Below are 22,140 nucleotides of genomic sequence, written 5' to 3'. Positions count from 1 at the left end.
ATAATAAAATGCGCAATGTTTTGTCATCTTTATTATAACTATTTCATCTGGTAAACTATGGTGTATAGTACACCGTTAAAACGACGCTTAGAGTTTAAATACATTTTCTAACCACTTTTTGGTACCAGTTTTTTGACGTGCTTAGACGCGACATGTTTACTGTTAAGCATTTAGGAATGTGTTGAAATGCTAAGCGGATTTCCAAAAGCTAAACATGTACCACGAAAAAGCATTTAGCGTTTAAATACATTCCTAAACACATTTTAATAAACATGCCATAAATTGAACGCGTGGAAAAGGTGGATAAAATGGTGTTAAAATTCTAAGCGTTGTGTTTACAGTGTATTTGTGATGTATATGTAAAACAGTTATATAAGTCCAGTACGGTACCATGAATAGTAAGATATTTCATCAAGGTGACTTATTAATATGTCTACATTGATTACATTTTGTAATGTCGTCGCTTTCAAAATATTCACTAGAGCAAGGTTACTGTGGGTCAGTGATTTTCCCGCCAAAAGATCTTTCACTAATTAGACGGTATCTTTGTGAATGTACGGTATGAGCTATAACCTTTCGACGGCTTGCCAAACTGTCGAATGAAAAAAAAGACAAATAAGGAATCACTTAATAATCAGAAATCTGACAATCGGCCACAGGTCTTGTTTGAAGGAAAATTGAGGTAGGCCTATGCATTGCTTCGAGATTTCGCTTTACAGGGATGTTTATGAATAACGACGACTTGTCAGGACTGTCTAATCATCCTTACAAAATAATACCTTTATGGTGTGTGCTCTGTATGTATTTGTGATCCATATTGTGAATTTTCTTCGCGATTGGTTTATTGTCAGCAAACACCTTAAATTATAGCACAAATACAACGTGCCACGCAAGAATATGTGTTCCCTCTAAGGTCATTGTTTACAGGTCATTACTCGAACTGATTCCCAGACAGTGACAGTTCTGGACATTGTGTTTACATTAAGCGAAAAAAAAAACCACTCCAGGCGACAGTTCGTACATACAATTACCTCCAGTGTGAGTCATTTTGGTGGAATTTGACCATGTGTATGCAGTTGACAATAACTGAATCGATTCCGGCCACACGACTATTGCAACTATCGTCAAAATTTTGGACTGTTATTCTCAAAATTTAAACAAAACCTCTGTATGTACAATACTCTGCAAGCCAGATCCGAGGCCGATTGCTTGAAGCTGTTGAACACAAATATACGATAAACAGAAATACGTGTTAGCAAAATACCAAACAAAATGTGTGGACATCTATCGGACATTTTGATTCAGTTGTTTGAATTCCATTTTGTTCCTACTTATTCCCATGGAGGGGCTCAGCAAATGGATGACATAACCTATTATGCTCTATTTTGACCGTTAGTGGTGGTATTTCTGGTCACTTAATATTCCACAACTCCCATATGAGAAAACGTAATCAGCTTTGATGTTATCATCTTCCAATATTGCCGGGTTCTCACGAGCGCGCGGCTGGGACCGACTATGAAAATACGCAGGCACGGCGATCCTAGCAGCTGGACCCCCGATACGCCACGTAATCAACCTGGGTTGGATACGGCTTTGTTTTGCTGGGAGAGAACGGTAATACCTTCTGTTATTCCACACGGCAACTCCGTGCCCGAAATGGAATTGATCTGGAAGCAGCTTTTTAAACCTCGGTATTAAGACTTTAATTCTATTGAAATGCCCACTGGTCTGTTTACATAACTTACTAAAGATCTAGAGGATAATAGCGAAACTTGGAGTCATTCACAAATGCTATCTTACATAAATTCTTAGAAATATCGATTCCCATTTAACTGCTCCGCATTTAACCACAACGCCTCGTTTGTTCAAATTTATTTTAATGCTTCGCTTTTCAGGGATCTTTTCACGTTCCTTTTTTTTTAGAACTTCAAAAATATGTTTGCTTTGGAGAGAGATTTAGCTTGGATCACAACGTCGAAGAGTATTTTTATTTAGAATTTAGAAACATGTATTTAGTTCTTTGTTAGCTGTGTGAGATTTCAAACAGTTTGTAAGTCGCTTTCGTACTGATGGACTGCCATAGTTTATCGATCACTAACGAGCAAAACCCATGATTGTGATTTTAGAAGAGAAGACTATAATCCAGAATAACGTGATAGTGTGCTTTTGTCGTCTGACACAATGACGTCAAAATAGGCTTTCTGAGAATAAGGCGATTGATCAAGTGTTTGGTTTCCACTCCAAATGCTACTCTTGTCTATAATAATACAGCTTTCTTGGTCAAACACATATGACTTTTGTAAATTTGTGAAAATTCCAGCGGTAATAGGCCAAAGAAAAGCCTTGATCACATCTACACCAGTTGAGGTCTTACCAGAAGAAACTGGACCACTTGACTTTTGACAGGTAGAAAATTGACCGAAGTGGGTAAAAAAAAATGATTGATGCGCTGTACTTTAGCTTCGTAGCGAACAACTAAGTCGGTCAGACGTGTGCTGGTGATGGAAGACCGACACGAGACCTGTCAGAGACTGATCGTAGGATCGATTCTTTCAGATTATTTGTTGGATGCGACGTCTCCAAAATATGCTTGTTTTGATTCCACATTTCATTCCAAGGTTACCTCAGGTATGCTTTTCCTGATGATTGGCTTTCCTCAAACCCGTTCTACAAACTGGACCATTCAACCGGTTTATTTCAAAAACGGTCATTCAAAATAGCTTTGTCTTTCTTACTGTGATTTCCCCCTTTTCGTAGGACAATTATAATTCTTCAAATTGAAAGGTTAATTATCATATCTTATAGTTGAAAAACTTTGAATGCGAAATATGGACTATACAATTTAATTTATCTGAATCATGAAGTAACATTTATGAAAAAGGTCGCTCCGCTGAAAGGTTTCAACCGTAATTGTGATAGATTGTAAATTTTCAATCTTTGAACACGTGGTCCAGTAGACATTGAATATAAATTCCTAAATACATGAAAATGCGCTATAGTTATATGCTTCGCTATAGGTATGTGCTTACTGAGACACAGCCATATTTGGAGTTTTTTCTGTTACTATTTGTTCACGAAAGCTTTTTTACTCTCAGTCAGACTTTTAAAAGCGGTCGAATCGCACACAGCGGTGCCTCAGTAAGAACTCTGACTGAATCAGAAAATATGAGGCCTTATTAACCAAAGTTATCTCTTTTCCAAAGGCAGTATCGTTTTCCATAGAAACAATGCTCATTATAGGATTACGCAACACCCTGTCAAAAGAGTAGCATCTCTTTGAAATGATATCCACAGGACAATGCCGATTTTAATGAGGTCTTAGACAGTGGGTGTTTATTTTCGATCCTTTGTTCCGGTTTTAATCAGCAGAGAGTGTCGAAACCATAATTTATGGACCATAACGTTAAGCCGCCGGCCGTCTGTTGTAAAGTGGATGTTAATAACCGAACATGTGTTCTCTTTACTTTTTCTAGCTTCAAGGTAAAAACGACTCGGCTATTATGAGGCTCCGTCTTGAGGGTAGGCCTACATCTTGAGGCTGCAAGAGAGCCCAAGAGAATAGACTGTCTAGATTAAAATATGAAATTGCCATGGGGAATGGACATATTAAAAAAGTTACCAGGCAGAGATCACGTGAGGTTTATAGCTTCATATGATTGGCTATCTTATAATTTTGGCTCAGATCTTGATGGTTGAACAAATTAAGGTGCATTTACTGTCCATTTAAATGCGTCATTGTTTTTAAATTACTGATATTTTTCTGTTTGTAATGTTTTTCCTGTTGGTTTTCTTACAAGGAAGAGTGTTTCAGATCAACACTTCTTTCTTTTAGGCTCAATTACTTATTCTGAAAATAGTTCCAGGAATGCTTCATTTCTATTCATGGTGTTTATTTTTGTATATATCCACATTTTTATATTTGCAATGCACGACAAAGAAGTTTCCCTTAAACCCGGACGAAGGTGCGGATAACGCCATCAAAGGATTAACTTTCCAGACAAAACCATCGCACGGGAGAGAAGAGTTTGGACGTTCGACATCAATATGTTGTCGTCAGAGGCGGGATATCATTTCTTTTCTTCGCTGACGGACTGGCTCAGCGCTTTCCCGCTACTCTCCATACATACAAAGATTCAGTGACGTGTGTCGACGATAGACTGTCCAAGTTCATGACGACAGGGGGTTTATGGCGCGTAAAACCAGTGCTGACAATATTGAGCAGTTGTTCAGCATTGCGATGTCAAATAGACGATCATGTTTGCATAGAATGCCACCATTATTGACAATGTAGCGAAATTGATGGTTCCCCTTATTCAAAGCTAGATCGTTGGTGCAGAATATTTTTTGCGACTGTACCTACCGACATCAAACAACATTTTAAAAATTCTCCGAAATGAATTAGACATATACTTATTTCTTAGACTGAGGATTGTTGAGTTGTTTTTTATCGTTGCAAATCCTGTGACGTTATAGAAATGAAAAACATGTTCTTTTGACCTTTTCAGGACCCCCATTTTACAAGATTGGAGGTACCGGTAGTCTTACCACAAAATAACAAAAGTCAATGCAGTGACATACCTCTGAAAAACTCAGAATTCACTCAGAAACATTCCTTTGAATAACTGCAATGTTACAAAAACAATATTTTTGACACAACAAGTTTGTTCTTTGTTCCGCGCTCTAGGTTGGACGGCATAAATAGGCTACGTTCAAGAAGTACACTGAATAAAAAACCCTTTTTATCGTAGATTTTAGTGTCCAGCCCTTCAAAACGTTTCCCAGCAAGACGTGGAGTGTCGATATAGCCTCATTGGTACTTTTTAACACGAAATGAAGTTCACTCACTCGATCCGTGCAATATGAGGCCAAGTTAGACAAATTGCAACTAACTTCTGGATTGAAAGTGACTGACGAAGCGACATTTGTTAGCGAACATCTGCATCATCTGGCTCTGAATGAATTCTGTGTTTAGTTCGAAATGCTGTCACACGTAGGCCTAAACCTCGGTAGGTGAAACATTGTAATTCATTTAAAAGTCATTTTAAAAAATCGATAGAAAGGAGACTGTGCAGCATTAATTATAAGATCAAAGCTTGAGACGGTATATCCGTTGAATTTTCGGTCAGACAAACTGCAGCTTGTTTTTGATGGAGATCGCACTACATCAGGACAAAATCAGTTGCCAGTATTTCTAAACCTACGGTTTCTCAAGGTCTTCTCTTCCCTGCGTCCTCCCCTCCCTCTGTCTTGCTAGAGTGCTTTCTGTTCCTCTAATTTGATTTTCATCATCAAAATATGGGTCAGAAAATTATGACGCTTTTGAAAATCGTTTTAATTGAGGCGCAATGGAAGCCCTCGTGCACCATTAGGCCGGCTGCCAAAGGAAGATGTGTCCTCAAGAGGCATTGAATTGCAGTTTGAAAATAGAATAAATACCAAAGTCGGTGTCGTCCATATTTTATCACTCATCCTTCATATTTTACCAGCGCGCCAGTATCCATTGTAAATGCTGAAGGTATGTGAAAATGTTGTATATAATGAACTAGAAATTTTTATTTTTCGTAGCCGGACGGAATATAATTATATTTTGATTATTTAAGAACGTTAAAGAACATCCACGTCTGAAAAAATTCAAGACCCAAATGATGTAATTTGGCATGACGGTTACTTTACATTTTAATGAAAGGTTTGCCAAAATAAAACCTTCCCCAGATTTCTGAAATGTGTTTTCTGATGTACGATCAGCAAATTATCGAGTATCCATAACAATGTTTTCTTTTTGACAAAACAAAAATCGACTTCATGGGCTTGTTCACATGGAGAATGTGAATTTGAATAAAATGGACAACAATTTTTTTCTTTCAATGATTTTCGTTAAATGGAAAATTGAGGAGACAACAGAATATCCTTGTGATGTGTATGAAATTATCAAAAGTATAATCCTTGTTCAAAATACTTGGAAACTATTTGTAAGAAGACAGTATCTACGCAACGTTTCTCGCAAAAACTTTTTTCCCTGTGGCATTTTCCTGAGGCCATTTCTTTTGTGGAAAAAACATTATTGAAACTTAAGGTAAGCTAATACCCCCACATTTTGAAATGTTAGCCATTTTAATTTATCAGCATTTCAAGAATATTGCTTCATGGTACAAGCATTTTGGCAACAGGAGGCTTCTTTCCAGCACTTTGGCAAAAGACAAATCGCACAGATATTCCAGGGATCTGAAGTATGAAAAGTGCCTGCTGCAACAAACTCATAGCAGGGGATTGCGCTTGCATTTTCCATTATTGACTGAAATATCACTTACCATTCTACCTTTGTACTTTAAAATAAACATCTTTAATAAAAAGCTTAATAAATCTCAGAAATTAGTAAAAGCAAATCTCATTGTGAAGATTGAAATCTAAAATAAAGTGCTGGGGGTTAATGTGCATTTTTACAAGAATTACTCAAGGTTTCATGCTGTCTCCAAAGAATTAAATAATTTCTTTTCACTCGAGATTGGCATGTTACTCTTAATTTACATACAATAAGTAGTTCCAACATTAGGAGGAAACTAGTGATTTGATGAAAATATTTCCAGTGTGGGTTCCTTGTATTTCATTACTGATACCTTAGCTTCATGTTCCAAGCACAAATCTAAACGAGAAATGCATCACATAGGGTCATGGACATTTCCAATAACCACAATAAACAGAAGTTGAAATGTTTAGGCCTTCAATCTATTGAAGCTTTTATGACATCCGTCCTCCACTGGGTCCATTTCAAAGTAATGTTTGTGTGTATCTTCAAAGTGAGGCCTAGGGTTTGTGAGCCACGCACGGATAGCACGTACACATGCCTCTATACGTCAACAACCTACAATAAATAATTACTAGTCTCACCAATTTGGCGCCAAAATACCTCCGAACGAAATTGAATATTAATTGCTAACGCTACATGGGGTTCATTAGTATATTCCCTGTGTACTTCTCCTTGTAGTGCGCAACATTTCCCCTAGCGCTGATCGTTTTTCATGTACCTGTTCCGGAGTTTGATCCCAAATTTGAAGTGAAAGTATTAAAACGGGTAATTCAGAACACGAATTCCCATGGATATTCTCCTCTCTAAACATTTATTATATATACGCAATGATAATAACATACTATTTTAAGGCTAATAGTATCTTAGAATATCTGTCATTTGTCAAGGCACTGATATACTGCTTTTTCAAAGGGGAAAGTGATGTCCGACCAGTTTGTCGACGTTTCAACCCATTAGTAAGTGTTCGCAAAAATGCTAAAGATCATATTTTAAGCCTGAGATATTTGGTTCTGTTTAGCCAAGTACGTTTAATTTCACGGTGAGATGTAATGCCTTTCTGTCTTTTTGCCTGCCTTGGTCGATGACTATTACTGCTTAAAATTTCAATGAACCGTCCGTTACTGACAGCCACAAGCACAACCGATGCCTTGCATCCGAAAATGAGTTATTGGCAATGCAATTAGAAGTTAAAGTTAAAGGGGGGAGGTTGCGTTCTTTCATTCCTAATTAGCCAAGGATACTGGGGTGGTGCTCATCAGGCCTAGTATGATACTGGTGTTAAGTGAATGCAAATGACTGTCTTATGCTGTGCTGCCCGGTGTAGATAGTGTTGTTCAGTGCTGTTCATACACAAACCCCTGCGCTGACCAGTGTAGGGTGTGTTGGTTAATCATACTTTCTAGATATAAACTGCATCTCAGCGTTATTTGATAACATTAACAGAGTGTGTCCTTATGACGTGAATTCAAACCTCACACGACTTTAAGGTGGGATTCATACAAATGCCTGCTTTAGCATACTGTGTAAATAGGCTAGAGGTGGTGGGAAATTTTTACTTCGTGCACTGAAAAAGACCTATGGAGTGTGTGTATTGGATCCTGTGGGTACCAGAACGATAGGAAGTACCCTACAAGTCTCTTAAGCGGTACCCGAAAAAACTTTCCGAAATAGTTAATTAGCATTTCCTCCTGGGGAAATTTTCTTAAGTTATCTCATGTTTCATGAAATATTTTAAGGAAAGGATATGTTTGTCAACTCAGAAAATTGATTCAGGTTCAACTGGGAATGAGGTGAATACAGCACGTCGCACATTTATGCTTTTGGTACACGAGGAAAAACAGGGAAATAGAAAGGATAGAAAGCCCCGTCTCTGTGTATACACTGTGTAGCTCACCCGTGTGATGAGAGAATTTCGAAATAAGGAAGTCTAGATTTCCACTTTCACACGAGCTTGGTGTGGAAGTCAGTGATGTCGCAGTTCCTTTATACCAAAAGGGATAGTCCTTTCACATTGTCCGCCATATTTCACTTCAGTACCTCCGAGGCTTTTTTTTGCCATAAATCAATAATACTCCCTTTTCGCCACCACAAACCTTTCATTCACCATTCATCCAACATTCAAGGTCTCTCTCGTTAAAAGCGTGAAATGTTGATGGAATATTTATCAGAGGTATATAGAATTCGTGTAATAGGAAATTTATGACAAACGCGTAGTAGTAAAAAGAATTATGGTGTTATAAATCAAACGGTTTAAAGGGCCATGACTAAGACTTTACTTGGCAACATATTGTTAGCAACTTAATATTTATTTGACAGATATGCCTATAAGGACCCTTTGACATCCTTTTAACCTGATTGAAGTGTGCCGTTTTGAAAATTTCAACTTTCCATGTCGTTTCCATTTTCTGACGAATGAGATCGTTGCTTCTGTGATGTCATTTTGTGATGTCATTTTGAACTAAAAAATTTGCTCATCGAAAATATTTGTGAGAAAACTATGCACAATTTAGCCTACTTTTAAATTCCGTCCAGATATAAGGATAAAACGCCTGTAACATTGAGGATTTTCCGGAAATTGCATCATTTTCCTCATGTTCAACTTATTCATATTCGCCTGCATAAAATTGCCCCCAAATGCCCTTAAAATAGCCAAATAAAAATTCCAAAAATGGTTGATGGAACACAGATGTGAATATAGACAAGAAATGGATTTAACATAATACTACCCATCACAAGCAATGCACACTGCAACACGAGGGTCGTCTTCAGCAGCGGCCGAAAGAGAACCAGTACACACGAACGGGGCCCCCAGTAAGAGCAATAAAATGTCCTATCACAATGGCAATTTCTTTTCACTTTAAGAGGAGAAACACTTCTTCCCCTCACTCACTAATAATTGTTTTGTGCACGATTTCATACCTCCAGTACACCCTGCATACAAAAAAGCGTGAAGAAACTGCCGGCAAACTCAACACAACCTTTTCAGAATTCCCTCAGCTTGTGAAATATTACACTCCAATCCATGAAGATACACTTATGGACACCGATTATTGAAATGGACGGTGGGCTTCCATGAATGTACCCAAAGAGCCGCGGGAATATTAAGTACACTTTGCCAGTGGATTACATTTCGTGTAATCTGGGGACGAAGGCGGATATACTTTTGGCTGGCCTGGAGAGCAACACTCGGGTCGAAATTTATCTTCAACCTGCAGGAGGGCTTTGGCTGTGTTGTAATAACTTAGTCGCTGGTTTATGAGTTAAAGGATTTTTTTATATTTCTGGATTTTATAGACACATCAATATAATGTATAGGCCGAGACAACATATGCGTAATTCGGTAACACAACTGCAAGACAGCCTTAATTACTACTTTTTAATATAAATATTAACATAGATAGGGATTTTTTTAAATAACAACCGTAACGTTTTTACTAAATTTTGTTCCAAAGCCACGGTACACAACAGCAAACCTGTGCGCATTCAGAAATATTGCCAATTTTTTCCTAATTCTCCACACGTTTTTCTTTTTACTTTACCTTTTAATGCTCCGTTTCACATTTAAAGTTCCGATTATTTATTGAAACTCAATCATGCATTAAGCAATGAAAAATATGCGTAAAACAACTTGTCCGATTCCCACGAAGCCACGAATGTCCTTTCCAGAGTAATCATCCCTATTCTTCAAACGGCGAGAAATTTCAAAGAAGGTGGATAACTGAGAGGGTTAACTTTAGGGACAAACGTTGCTCATAGTTGAAGAACTTCTCATCATCTCAAAATGGAAACACGAAGACTTAGAAAGGTGCAAATGCAACGGAATCGGTCAGTGCACGAAAACGTAACTTCAACATGCTTGTTGCAAGAGCTTTGTCACTATCATACAAAAGCTGTTTATCACAAACGAGAGAGAAACGTCGTTAATAACAACCCTTGAACATTAAATTAAGCTGCAAAATTCTCAGTTTAATGGAAACAATTACGTAGCACTCAGTGATGACACTGAAGGTGCATAAGCCTTGTCGAGTCATTTATTTACTGCCTTATATGTGGCGAGGAACTATTTTTGATGACCTCACTTGGCAAATCATTCCTAGAGGTGAAGATTGGTCGATAATTTGACTGCCGACAATAAGATTGTGACACTGATAGTTAACTGGAGTACGTGTTATGTATATCTTCTTGAAATCGTATTTTCATCAGGAAAATGATTTTAATGCATTTTTTCGTAGCTGTTGCCATAATAGACGCTGGAAGATACAACTCTAGCAGTGCGTTACAAATTTATGTAATAGCTTGAGTGTACCAAAGAAACCAATCACATGTTACAATAATTGAAAATAAACTGCAAGGTGGCGCTGTTCGAGGCTCTAATGGTAGGAAAATCTCCAATCACCTTTCCCAAGGTTAAATGTGATTTGCCGTGTATCATTTATAAAAAGGTATCTGTGGATAGCTAATAAATAATTATGCTCATACCAGTTACTCGTCAATGTGTTTTGAGCAACTTCTGATGGTGTCAGAAAACGTCTCTTGCTTTGGTCCGATATTTTCACCGAGGCGCGCTTGATTGTTAGCTGCCATAATGAAAGTGCTTTGGGAAACTAGCTACTCTACGCTGTGTATGTAAGGCACACGTGAAGAAATGAGTTAGTGGCCATAATTATTCGCAAACAGAGGCTCAATTAATTCATGACCGATGGTACTACATGTTAGCAAAAGTAATTTGGAACATCCTGACACATATAGCACAAAATGTCAACTGCCACCTCACAACTAAAGATCTCAGGGAATTCATTTCAAAATTCACTCAGAGTTCAGAAAATTCAATTCTTCCCCAAAGCATGCACAGAACTGTGGTTAATGGCAAAAATGTCCGGGGTTTCAAAGTCGGTGCAAACGGTGACTGCTGTGCAAATTCGCCCCTCGCACTTTACGTCAGTCCCGGTCAAAGAGCGTGTTTTTTTTGAGGGATGCATCCCCCATCCCAGGAGATTTACGCCCTTACCTACGCCCCCTGTGTTAAAACTACATTCATAGCTTTTTGAGAATCAAATTTACACGGATTTTCTCAGCCAATATAGAACCGGTACTTTGCAATTCTTAACAGATATCAAACTCAAGAGAACTTTTTTTTTAAACATGCTTTTGTGGAAAACAAAATCTTGTTTCTCTCGCTGAAATCTTCCTGCATATTAACTCCCGTTACAAAAACTGATACATAGAGAAAAAGAAATAAACACCTTAGTGTGCAAATAAGTCCCCAAACAGTATACATTGACATAATTTGATAGCAAAGACACTCTTAACTTGCACATACATTTTATCTTTGAAGCGGGTGCGTCGTATTTCATTACTGTAAAGATGATTTTGTTTTTATCAGTAAGGGACAGTCGCCCTGTGTGGGAGCATTCTGTTGAGATTGCTGATTGTATAGATTGATCACCGCTGCAGTTGTGGCTAGTGGATGCAGAGACGTGAACAGAAATCCCAACAAGACGGTTAGGTATTTTGCTCAAAGCGTTCCCTGCAATTTCGTCACCCTGGGATCTTTGCCTTGGCTAGTAGTACGCATCAGTGTCTGTCAGCCGACCCATTTTCAGATGGGACAGGCTTGGCAGACTGAACAGGTAGGGTGCTTTTGTCGCTATTTCTGTAACAGTTAAAAAATGAAATCGAGGCTGTGCACGGTTAAAAGCAAATTACTTGATGTACCGCTGTAACATTTCGTTACAAATGTACAGGTGTTCGATATGCTTCTTTGGTCTAATGTTGAATATCAGTGACGGCTTTTCATTTATCAATAATTTAGCTCCTAGAGGATTTGGCTTCTTTCGTCATCAATTTAAACTGTTAAATTGTTTCTTGTCTCACAGCTCTGCAATATGCGTTAGGTGTTGTGTGTGTCTTTCAAAGGGCCAGTTCAATTAAAACTTGTGAACTTTTACAGGTTTTCAAGAGATTCCAAAGGCATAAATGAAACCACGGTGGAGTTATCACCAGGTGGTACTCATAATATAGGGCCATTAGTGTATCCCAACATGGGTGTTAATCTAACACTACAGATGTTGCACTGCACCATGGTCTCATGTCTCACGCTTAGGGATTATATTTATAAGCGGCTTTTTTTCCTTTTCCGTGTAACTACTATGCTAAAGATTAGTGTGGTTTACTGTCTGTCATTTCAGGTTGCAAGTTGTCGAGAAACCCCCCCCCAACATTTTCCCTTATTCTTTGATCTTATTTTTGAAAGCTTTCAGTTTTAAAATGAAAAGGGAAAAGAGGTTGAGCCAAGCCCCTTGGCTTTGATATTTACCCACCCTCTTGACGTTTGCCAAGCAAGTCGAATGGACTAATACCAGTCAAACTAGGGCGCTTGTAAAGCTCCAGATCTGCCACTTCTGAAAGTCAGAAACGAAAATATATGCCATAATTCACCCCCATGGTTCAAGGATAAAGCAACGAAGTCAAGTGCACAGAAGTTAGTTTTGAAATTTGTAGAACCCCTTCTGCTTTTTTTTAGTGACGTTAACAGAAAACAAATTATTTCATGATTTGAAAAATACTTATTTTCCATAAACAGCGGTGACATTCATGCAATAAATAACGATTTGAATAAATTTTATTTAATAAAAACAATTGTAAACCACCAATTTGCAGTGGCTGCAATTTATGGGTAACGAGTGGCTGCAATGAACAGGGTGTCCAGCCTTCTCAATTGATGCTTAAATCAGGTGTGCGAAGTTTAACGATTAAGACTGAAGCCAGTTCTATAAACTATAAACTAAACTACAGCTCTGTTTTCTTACCGTCTTCCCTTTTCCCAATCAAATCAAACGGGCTGATTCCGGTCAGTCGAGCTCTCTTAAAACTGTCTGTTTGTGGAAATGTGAAAAATAAAACTCTTAATGTATTCAGTACATATCCACATATACGAATAGGTAGCAGCAGTTTACATTCGACTTGCCACATTCAAAACACTTTGGAACAATATACTTTCAGAAAGAGCTACTTCTGAAGACCCCTTTCTCTTTCATTCCTTTGTCCAAATCCTTTGTATGACAAGGTTCTTGTAATCACATAGTAAATTAGTTAGTCAATGCAACCCTGTAATAATTTGAGTTTACTGCTTTTACTGCTTTTGCTTGCGCAGGACAGATGAACGTATATTTGATACTCATGATTTCGGTTAAAGGTCGAAAGGTATGTAAACATAACCTTTTGAATGTATTTGTAATTAATCATTTCAACTGCCCCCTTCCCATCAGTTCTCTTTCAAATGCATGTAAGCGGGCTAAATCAAAAGGGATTACCCTGTCATTTCAGCCAACTTACCTGCAACTGGGATAAATATAAAAGTAGTTTCAATAGTCAAGAGTTTTTTTCGGAAAATAAAAAAAAGCAACAGAGAAAAGATTCCCGTGACAAGCAAGATATGCAATGGAATGATATACCACAATAAGTGAATCCGAATGTGTCACAGTTCAGTGATTGAGTAAAGCCAGAAACACGGACAAACCAAAAACAAACCCAAGCAAAACACAAAACAAAACCAAAACAAAAAAGAGGTTAACCTTACCTTCAGCTCTCTTGCCAATTAAATCAAACGGGCTTATCCCTGTCAGCCTGGCCCGCTTCAGAACATCTGCTTTACAAGAAGCACATAAATAAATCCAACTGAAACAGGTGGCCAAAGAATAACTTTGACTCAGTTTTTCAAATTTAATGTTAAAATTTCCAAACGTTTATGTCAGTGCCTCACCTTCGTCCCTTTTGCCGATCAAGTCGAACGGACTTATCCCAGTCAGTCGAGCTCGCTTCAAATAGTCTCCTTTCAAGAAATTCCAATATGAAATGAATAGTGATGAACATGGTATTTATCGGTCTTCTTGTTTGCAGCTGTCAATTTAATCTACTGACTCTGACGAGCTTTGATTGGAATTCATCAGCATGAATATACATCAACTTCATTTGCATTATTTAAATTTATCCCAGATTTTGTTTGGTAACTAGGGTCTCCTCTGTGAACTGAGAAGCGAAGAGAGAGCAACATTTCTTCTGTTCCCTTAATTTTAAAAACATGTATATCGTACCATATGCTCTCTTGCCGATGAGATCGAAGGGCGAAATCCCTGTCAGCCGAGCTCGCTTTACAAATGCGTCTACGTTGTAAAAGTAAAGAAAAACCTTGTTGAGTGGTCACAAAGAAACCAAGATTATAGGTCAAAGAACAGACAGGCGTTCTAAAATTTGTCGGGGGAGGGCTGGCTTGAAGACACACAAAGGGACAAGGTGCGGCGGTTGACCTAAGAAAAATGAGGGGGCTTGTAAATTACAGCACAACACTCTGAAAACAGCTCTTTTATTTGAGAAAAGGGGAAACTGAAACTGGGATTGCGAGGATGTTGAGATGGCTACAAAGCCTTACGCCCCCTCCCCAACCACATCAAGGGTGGAGCAGATTTTCAGTGGTGGACCAAACAGGGTTGAATGATCTTATTTCTAAGGAGTTAAGGTTACTCAGAGCCTATTGAAATAAGGCATTAGAGGATTTCGTAAGAAAAAAAAAGTTCTGTTCGATAAAATGAAACCATGCCAAGTGAAAACGGATCGAGGCTGTTTTGACTGACTTATTTTGACTGAAATTTGTCGGGTCCCCAGTTTTTGTCAGAGTGAACTTTCTCTCTCGAAATAAGAGCGAAAGTCATAAGACCACAACATGGTTTTTAACGGGATGAAATATACCCCAAACACATAAAAAGACATAAAATTAAAAAAAAAAAACACTGACGGAGGTGCCTGGAGATTTATTTTTACCACTTTTCTGAGGACATCAACAGCTGGCATTTTTTCAGTGAAGCTCTTTTCATGAAAACGTCTAGGACGATATAAACTTAAATAAGGCAGAGAAAAATACATGCATTCCCCCCGTTAGTTTCGAGTTGAGATGTTTGAGATCAAAACCAATATTCGGCTGGTAAGAATAATGAGAATTTCATCAGCATGAAATTCAAGAGCGTCGAGTCTTTAGAATGCTTCAAAGGTAACACAATAAATTAAAGTGTTACATTTGGGTATAAAATCCACACCGCATAATTCTATCAATCGTAAATAACACAGAGTCTTATTTTAACTTTTATGAAGTTGAAAGCAACAAAAGTTTGTAGAGATATACCTTCGTCTCGCTTCCCTATAAGGTCAAATGGCGAGATACCTGTAAGCCGTGCTCGTTTAGCATCATCTGATACAGAAAATAACGTCAAAATGGATCTTAAACAATAATTATTAAATAACTTGTTCCGGCTCTTGTGAAATTTTGATGATCATGGCTTGAGTTTGAATGGTACTTCATGAGTGTTGATCTAACTCAAGTCTAGCATCATAGGTTCGCAGTATGAGGGAAGTCCCTCTATAAGCTTCATGATTGGCAGAGAATAACAACTGAGAAATTTTTGTAATCTTCTCCAAAGAGTTAGTTTATCAGGGAACTCAACATGTAAATACACGTAATTTCATGACTCATTCAGACACGTTTGATTTTGCATTTGAATAGCATTGTGGGCCAACAGAAAAGACATTTTGATGTTCACACCCCCGCTTAGTACGCTCAAATATACAAAGTATTCTTGAGACCATAAGCTCCTCAGTCAGTGGTGAAATAGTACAGGTTCTACAAACAATAAGTTGCAATAGGAGATAACAGGTGAACTTCATTTCTGTTTCCTGAGTAGGATGCATGCCTTCTCAAAGAAAAGCAAACTTACAATTACTCCGCTTTCCAATTAGGTCAAACGGTGAAATACCCGTTAACCGAGCCCTCTTGAATTGTGCTCCTGCGGGGACCAAAGAAATAGATGACTTGGTTCAAGATCTGTAGGTGTGTGTTCGAAAGTTTTGTCTTCTTTTTAAATACAATAGCCAAAGCAAAACTGCAGTCGCTGTGACAACTGTTTCCTCATAAGGGGACCTTTGCTGACCCCAGCTACTAATCCACTTTAGCTGTGAAGAGACTGGCAGGTACAAAAAAAAAAGTCGATTGTTTTAACGATGCAGAAGAAAATAATGACACGCAGAAATGTCACCAATCTTTAGAACGGATATGGGGCAATGATGCTGTATGACAGCGTGACAGCCGTGAACAGTTGTACTATTCTCTTTATTCCGTCAGTGAGTACCCGGTAAAATGATACCTGGGTTTGAGACAAACATAACCTACACATGGGTTGAACAATGCCATTATGAAAAAGGAGTCAACAGATCAGTGGTCGCAAATTGTGGTCACACGCCCTGCGGTGCAACATTTGTGTATCCAACCTTTTTGACAACTATTTTGGACAGCGGCTTTGCAATTCTCTCCTTCCATGACTTCTGATATTTTAGCTTGGCATTTCACAAGTCAGCATGGTTGAATTGGCCAGCAACAGGTTTTACAGAGTCATAAACTGTAAGAGATTCTTAAACAATTCGACTCCCATCGTCCCTTCAAACCACGGCGATTTGGTAGAAGACAAAGATCTGAAAGTGAGAACACCTGATCGATAAAAAGAATCAAAGATACAGGTGTCCTTAGGGAGTGAGAAATTAATCGGTGTTCAGAAATCACAAATGAAGTCTGACAAGTTGCAGGAACAGTAAACAAGGTCCCTGGAATGAGGAACAAAGCCGAGCCGGGATAGCACGAACCAAAGCCGGAACCGGAACAGAAGAAGAAAACACCTCTACACAAAAAGGCGCGAAATTGAACCGTCCTTTTGTCGAAAGAAGTTGCCGATACGGTGTAAAGCGTGCGTCAAGTTTAAGGTTGTAATGGGTGTACTGAAACGTTTGCTTAACCACAAAGGGGTCCAACGCCTTCCTCACCAATACCAAGTACGGTGAGCCTTTCAAAGACGCAACAATTACATGGAAAATTTTGGAAGCATCCACTTAAAATGACATTGGCATTCGTCCAACAAATATCAAAGTCACTCCTATGGAATAACGCATGCGTCAATTTTGCGCGCTTCCTTGCTCAAGAGAGAAAGATGAGCATTGGCTGGTCACCCACTGCTACAAATAGCCTACTGATAAATAATGTGGTGAACCGCCTTTCACATAAGAACAATGTACTCAATGCACTGATTTCGCATGTGGGTTTTTAATTTCTAAAGTCTTGCGAAACCCAGTGTCGGAAGTTTCGGAAGGCTACAGTTAGCGCTCCCTGTTATATAAAAGATGGATGAAGAAAAAACAAAAACAGGACAATAATCTCAAATACACGAATGCATGATAAACGCGCGTAGAACATAATCCTGCACCATGTAATGCACCATGTATTACAATTTGCAGCTACACGGAAGTCAAATGTTCAGTAATTTTGTTACACCGCTGCAACTCGTAGGCCGAAAAGATGCAAAAACCTGGCCTCAGTTTTAACTGAAAGTGGTGGACATAATCCTTTCGATTGTGTGTTTACATGGGAACAGCTTCAATACGCTAAAACAGAAAGTCCAATCGGGGGAAGTAAGCAAGACTTGCACTATTGATAACTGAAGCGGTTGTAACAGTATTGTGTTTTTCGACTTCCAACGAAATGAGCAGCGCCTTAATGTCTTCTTGAAGTGTAATTTATCTTTCCATACAGGAAGTCCGCAGGTTTGATGCAAAGATTCTGTTACATGTATGTTGTGAAAACACGATCAGGAGTTTTCTTAACAGAAATTGATTTATTTAACGTGAGTTTCATATAGAGGACATTTAATTAAACAACAAGAGCATGTATGAGGAATCTTTGCATCACTAGAGCCCTTGTGTTTATCAGGAGTTTATGGAGATGGAAAATGAAAGTTTTTTTTTCAGATATTTAAATTTTAATATATACTTAGGCTGCATCCGAATCTCTTGTCTAGAGCTAGGTCTAGGTCTTCACTCCATTAGAAATGCGTGGAGGTGCGTAGACAATAGACCTAGCCATAGATCTGGAAGCCCGTTTTGGACACGGCTTTAGGCTTTCCCAGTAGCTTTACAAATCAATCCTCACACCTTACCTTGAAGTGGAGCGAACTCGAAATGTGCTGTGTTTTGGACTGGCCAATCAGGAGACGTATTACCCTCGTCTTCGTCGGCGTTATCCAATGGCGCGGCAGGGCACATAGTGAATAAAATGCTCAAGACAAGGGAACCGATAAGACGAAAGCGAGTGATGGCCATTTTCAATGCCTAAGGATAATCAAAGTTTTCAAATTAATCGTAAACTTTTTTCAAAATAATGAACAGGATTTAGTGAATTTATCTATATTTTCTAAATGTCGAAAAAATTGCAGATAAATTTGGTTTCTCAGTCAGATATCTGAGTTTACATTGCTAAGGAAGAAAACCAAAGGACAAACTCACCGTTGAGGAGTCCAGTCCGTTGGTTATTTTGTGAAAGGCACCGACCGTAGTACAACTGGATCGAATTCTGAATCGGGTTCTGAATTGTCCCGTCCTTTTATAAACCCTCTTAAAAACCAGCATCAGAATTTCCAATCTCTGGATCGTGACTGATAATTCCTCTAGATCCGTGTGCAATCATTTGCCCAACCTGCCCCAAATCACGACAAATGTAAGCTGTTTTTGAACGTGGATATCATCTCATTTGTTATTTTCGTGACTCGTTGGTTTATTCCCCTGGGTCATTATCCTTGCAGCGTATACAACTCCTACCCATACGTCATTAAAAAAATCGTTTGTGTAGATGTTTGTTTAAAAAAGCGCCAAATGGCAAGTTTCGAGTTTTTATTTGTTCCTATGTGCGAAGAGGTCGCTTGGGTTAATTATTGTAACGAGGTAACATGAAGGGAACTCCTCTCTTTCAAATAACTGTTAAAAAAATTCTAAAATTTCCAGGTGACTGATTGACGGGGAAAGCAAATTTTGTTATATGATTAGCTTTAAGAAAACACCGAGGATATACAGTCACTATTAGGAGCAAAAGAGCTCGTCGCATTTTCGGAATAATAACCTTAATTACAGAAATTAGACTAGATATCTTGCAAATTGACAAGGTACAGGTGGATTGCTTATGAAGAGGTGTCAAAGTAGAAAATAATTATCGCATGACAATCGTTAATTCCGAGGAAACACCGGACTGGCTTTAGGCAGGATCAATTTCAGAAATGAGGTTGAAATGCCTCCGAGGGACCAGCCAGTGATGCGGCTCAAGCAAGCGGGGCCCGGATTAGAAAAGAAGGGACTAGGGACAATGACAGACGGCTGGATTAATTGCCGCGATATGGTCGGGCTGTTGCGCTGTTCATCAATCACAGCCATCTCCTCACTCAAGGTAGGCAGATGATATTGAAAGGATCGACTGTCCTGAATACGGCGGAGCAGATAGGAATGCAAATTTCATCAGCTCAATTCAAATCAATTAAATTAAGCTTAGTTTGATTCGATTTAATATTGCTACAACATATAAAGGCGCCCATCCTGTATTGTCCCATAAGGCTACCAGGGTGATTTACACAATTTAACATCACACTCTTTTACAAGCAGCTCCACAACAGTGTGTCTTTTCCTCCTTCTGTTCCCCATCTATTATTTTTGAGCAGTCGTTTTGCTCCCCTAGTTTCATTGCCAGCATTATGGAGGTCCATGTACAGAGGCCTATGGAACAAAAACCATACCGATTTCAAAATGTAGAGCCAAAATACTGAAAAAGAAGTAATCCAAATTCTCTACACCTCCCCTATACTTCCAAAGAACTAAAAAGTCCCATTTTCAGCGATTTTCTTAACAGGATTTCCTACTTAATCAGGCTTAAACGAAGTGTCACGACGTTCAAGTGATTTTTACGAGAAACATACGTCAGTTCAGGACGCAAATTCAAACAGGAGGCTTTGGGAAAATATGGCTCGTTTTGGGGGAGTTTAAAGACAGCAAGCATTGTACCAGATAACTGGAGCATATCTACATGATTATTCAGTCAAAGCGCAGTCATTACATGTATTTGTTGTGTAGCTACTCGTCACTCAAAAAACGAATGATCGGATAATTAGACCTTCTGAGATTCCAATGTGTTTTTCGAATAGTCAAACGTCAAAGTTGAGTCCAAATTTGCGACATTTCTCCCTTCTTAGACCTGAAACATGTAATCCAGAATGCTCAATCCATGTCGACCAGTTTCATTCTTGATTGAACGTCTCCAAGGAGGGTTTTTCTCACACGTCTGGATTCAGACAGATTTAGAAAAGTTTTCGTTAAACTTTAAAACATCTGGGGATAACATCTTTTATGCATTTACTATGGTAATTCAATGGGAATTAAGAAAGTGATTCAACAGAAAAGCTTAAAGAAAGGGTAATCACGAATTCGCTCTGACTGAAAGATTTATGGTGCGTTCTGACAGCATGAGATCAGTGCCTCTTATACATCTTTGAATCACGAATTTTTACTTTCTTTTGTTTCAATTTCACAAGTACCCTTCCGGTGGAGAACGACTGTGACAATCGTGATTTGAGGCTTACAGGAGTTAAATGCACCGAGATTATTTACTACAGAGGACTGACCGGGTGCAGCGAACAAAATCACGGTCGCTTGCAGTTGGTGTTGTTCATTGCCGGCGCCAATATGGTATTGACAAGGAGGAGCTTTATCTTCTGTGTTGATTCTTGTTGAGTAGGTTTTAATTATTCACGATTTTCGGCCGGCGTGTCCAGTTTTTGTTTTCAGTTGACCTTTAGCAACGTAAACAAACATGAAACGCAGAGTAGGCAATAAGATTAATACGTAAGCATATCACTCTCTGCGCTTTCCATCCCATTAGACCGAACCATGGGTCAAGTCTCTTTACCTCCAGCAGAGACGTGTTCCCCCGTGGGTTGGCTGTTACATTTCATGCCTCGCAGTTCCCTTGCCGGAGTTCTCACGTCCTGATTTGCGATTCCAGTCAACCTTGACATACTCGTGCCGGAGGGCTCCCCTTTGGCCTGGACCAGTGGGCGCCCATCCATTTTTTCTTTGTCGCTACAGGGAATGGAACGGGGATAAAATCATTATAGATATCACTGCAAGCAGGGTGTCTGCTTCGGTTATCAAGCAGACAATATTTCTGGCGGGAGGAGAAGGTGTTTGTTGCTGGGATAGGGTAAAGGCATCGGCTGCAGTGGACCATGGTCTCATAAGAATTTCATAAAAAGCTCCCAGACATTCTGTGATCCATAAAAATCAAGCACAAGAGGTAGAATTCCCCAGATCTTTCCGGTCCCAGAGACACACCTTTAAAGGCCTTAGTTCAGAATGCCGGCCAGTGTGACTTAATCTACGTAAATATCGACTCTTACAAAGAAGGCGCCCAGAGTCGAGGTAGTTATTATTCGACCAATTTTCTTAAAATTTACTTCCTGAATAAAATTTTTCATATTTTACAGTGTTCCTTGGGAAATTCATCCGATATCCTTTAAAGAATTTAATGAGGAACAAATGCCCCAGACGCCAATTTTGTTCTTTCAAGTTCTTCAGTCGATGCAAAAAGGAAAAACCTTCAGATACGGTTGTCTCATTTCATGCCGGCTTCCGTCTTCATCTGAAAATGCAAGGACGGGTAAATTACGGCAGACAGCAAGGGCACGAGGTGGATCGCAACTCTTTCACGAAACCAATTTATTTCTTGACCAACAACCATGCCATGTGAGACACGGGAAAAACTCATTATTAGCGTAGATTGGAAATAAGTCCATTTCACATGTGGGCCATGCTCCATGCTCATTTGAAACAAAGCTACGTGATCGGACTGACGTGCCTCTGATTGGGCTCTGTCTATCTTCGACCCCAATTCCATTAACCTCCCCCAGCTAGTTTATTTTCTGCAGCTGATT

General features: G+C 38.9%; 1 protein-coding gene across 3 annotated transcripts; it reads right to left on the bottom strand.

Moving 5' to 3' along the window:
* Positions 1-10,249: 10,249 nt before the first annotated feature.
* On the bottom strand, positions 10,250-18,831 carry LOC110985770 (uncharacterized). Of its 3 annotated transcripts, none has more exons than XM_022247073.2 (10): positions 18,677-18,831; positions 18,331-18,502; positions 16,069-16,137; positions 15,480-15,545; positions 14,398-14,466; positions 14,067-14,135; positions 13,884-13,952; positions 13,114-13,179; positions 12,621-12,705; positions 10,250-11,957 (listed from the first exon to the last, which is right to left on the bottom strand). In XM_022247073.2, the coding sequence occupies exons 1-10, from the start codon at positions 18,797-18,799 to the stop codon at positions 11,879-11,881; spliced, it is 867 nt and encodes a 288-aa protein (XP_022102765.2). In that variant the 5' UTR covers positions 18,800-18,831; the 3' UTR covers positions 10,250-11,878. The 3 variants fall into 3 exon arrangements, with proteins under 3 accessions (XP_022102765.2, XP_022102763.2, XP_022102764.2); XM_022247071.2 differs by having other exon boundaries at positions 12,625-12,705; XM_022247072.2 differs by having other exon boundaries at positions 12,625-12,705; positions 13,884-13,949.
* Between the last annotated feature and the right edge of the window lie 3,309 nt (positions 18,832-22,140).

This window comes from Acanthaster planci, linkage group LG02 (assembly GCF_054643075.1).
Source record: "Acanthaster planci isolate LZ-2023a linkage group LG02, COTS_SCS, whole genome shotgun sequence".
Taxonomy (NCBI): Eukaryota; Metazoa; Echinodermata; class Asteroidea; order Valvatida; family Acanthasteridae; genus Acanthaster; species Acanthaster planci.
This window is presented reverse-complemented; position numbering and strand designations above follow the sequence as displayed.

Bases quoted from the DNA above. Each gene is read 5' to 3' on its own strand.
- LOC110985770 (XM_022247071.2), bottom strand. From the start codon at position 18,799: ATGCTGGTTTTTAAGAGGGTTTATAAAAGGACGGGACAATTCAGAACC. The intron at 16,138-18,330 runs GTAAGGTGTGAG...TGGTCCCCGCAG, and splicing joins CGAGTTCGCTCCACTTCAAG to GAGCACAATTCAAGAGGGCT. The intron at 13,180-13,883 runs GTAAGGTTAACC...TTCCACAAACAG, and splicing joins AATTGGCAAGAGAGCTGAAG to ACAGTTTTAAGAGAGCTCGA.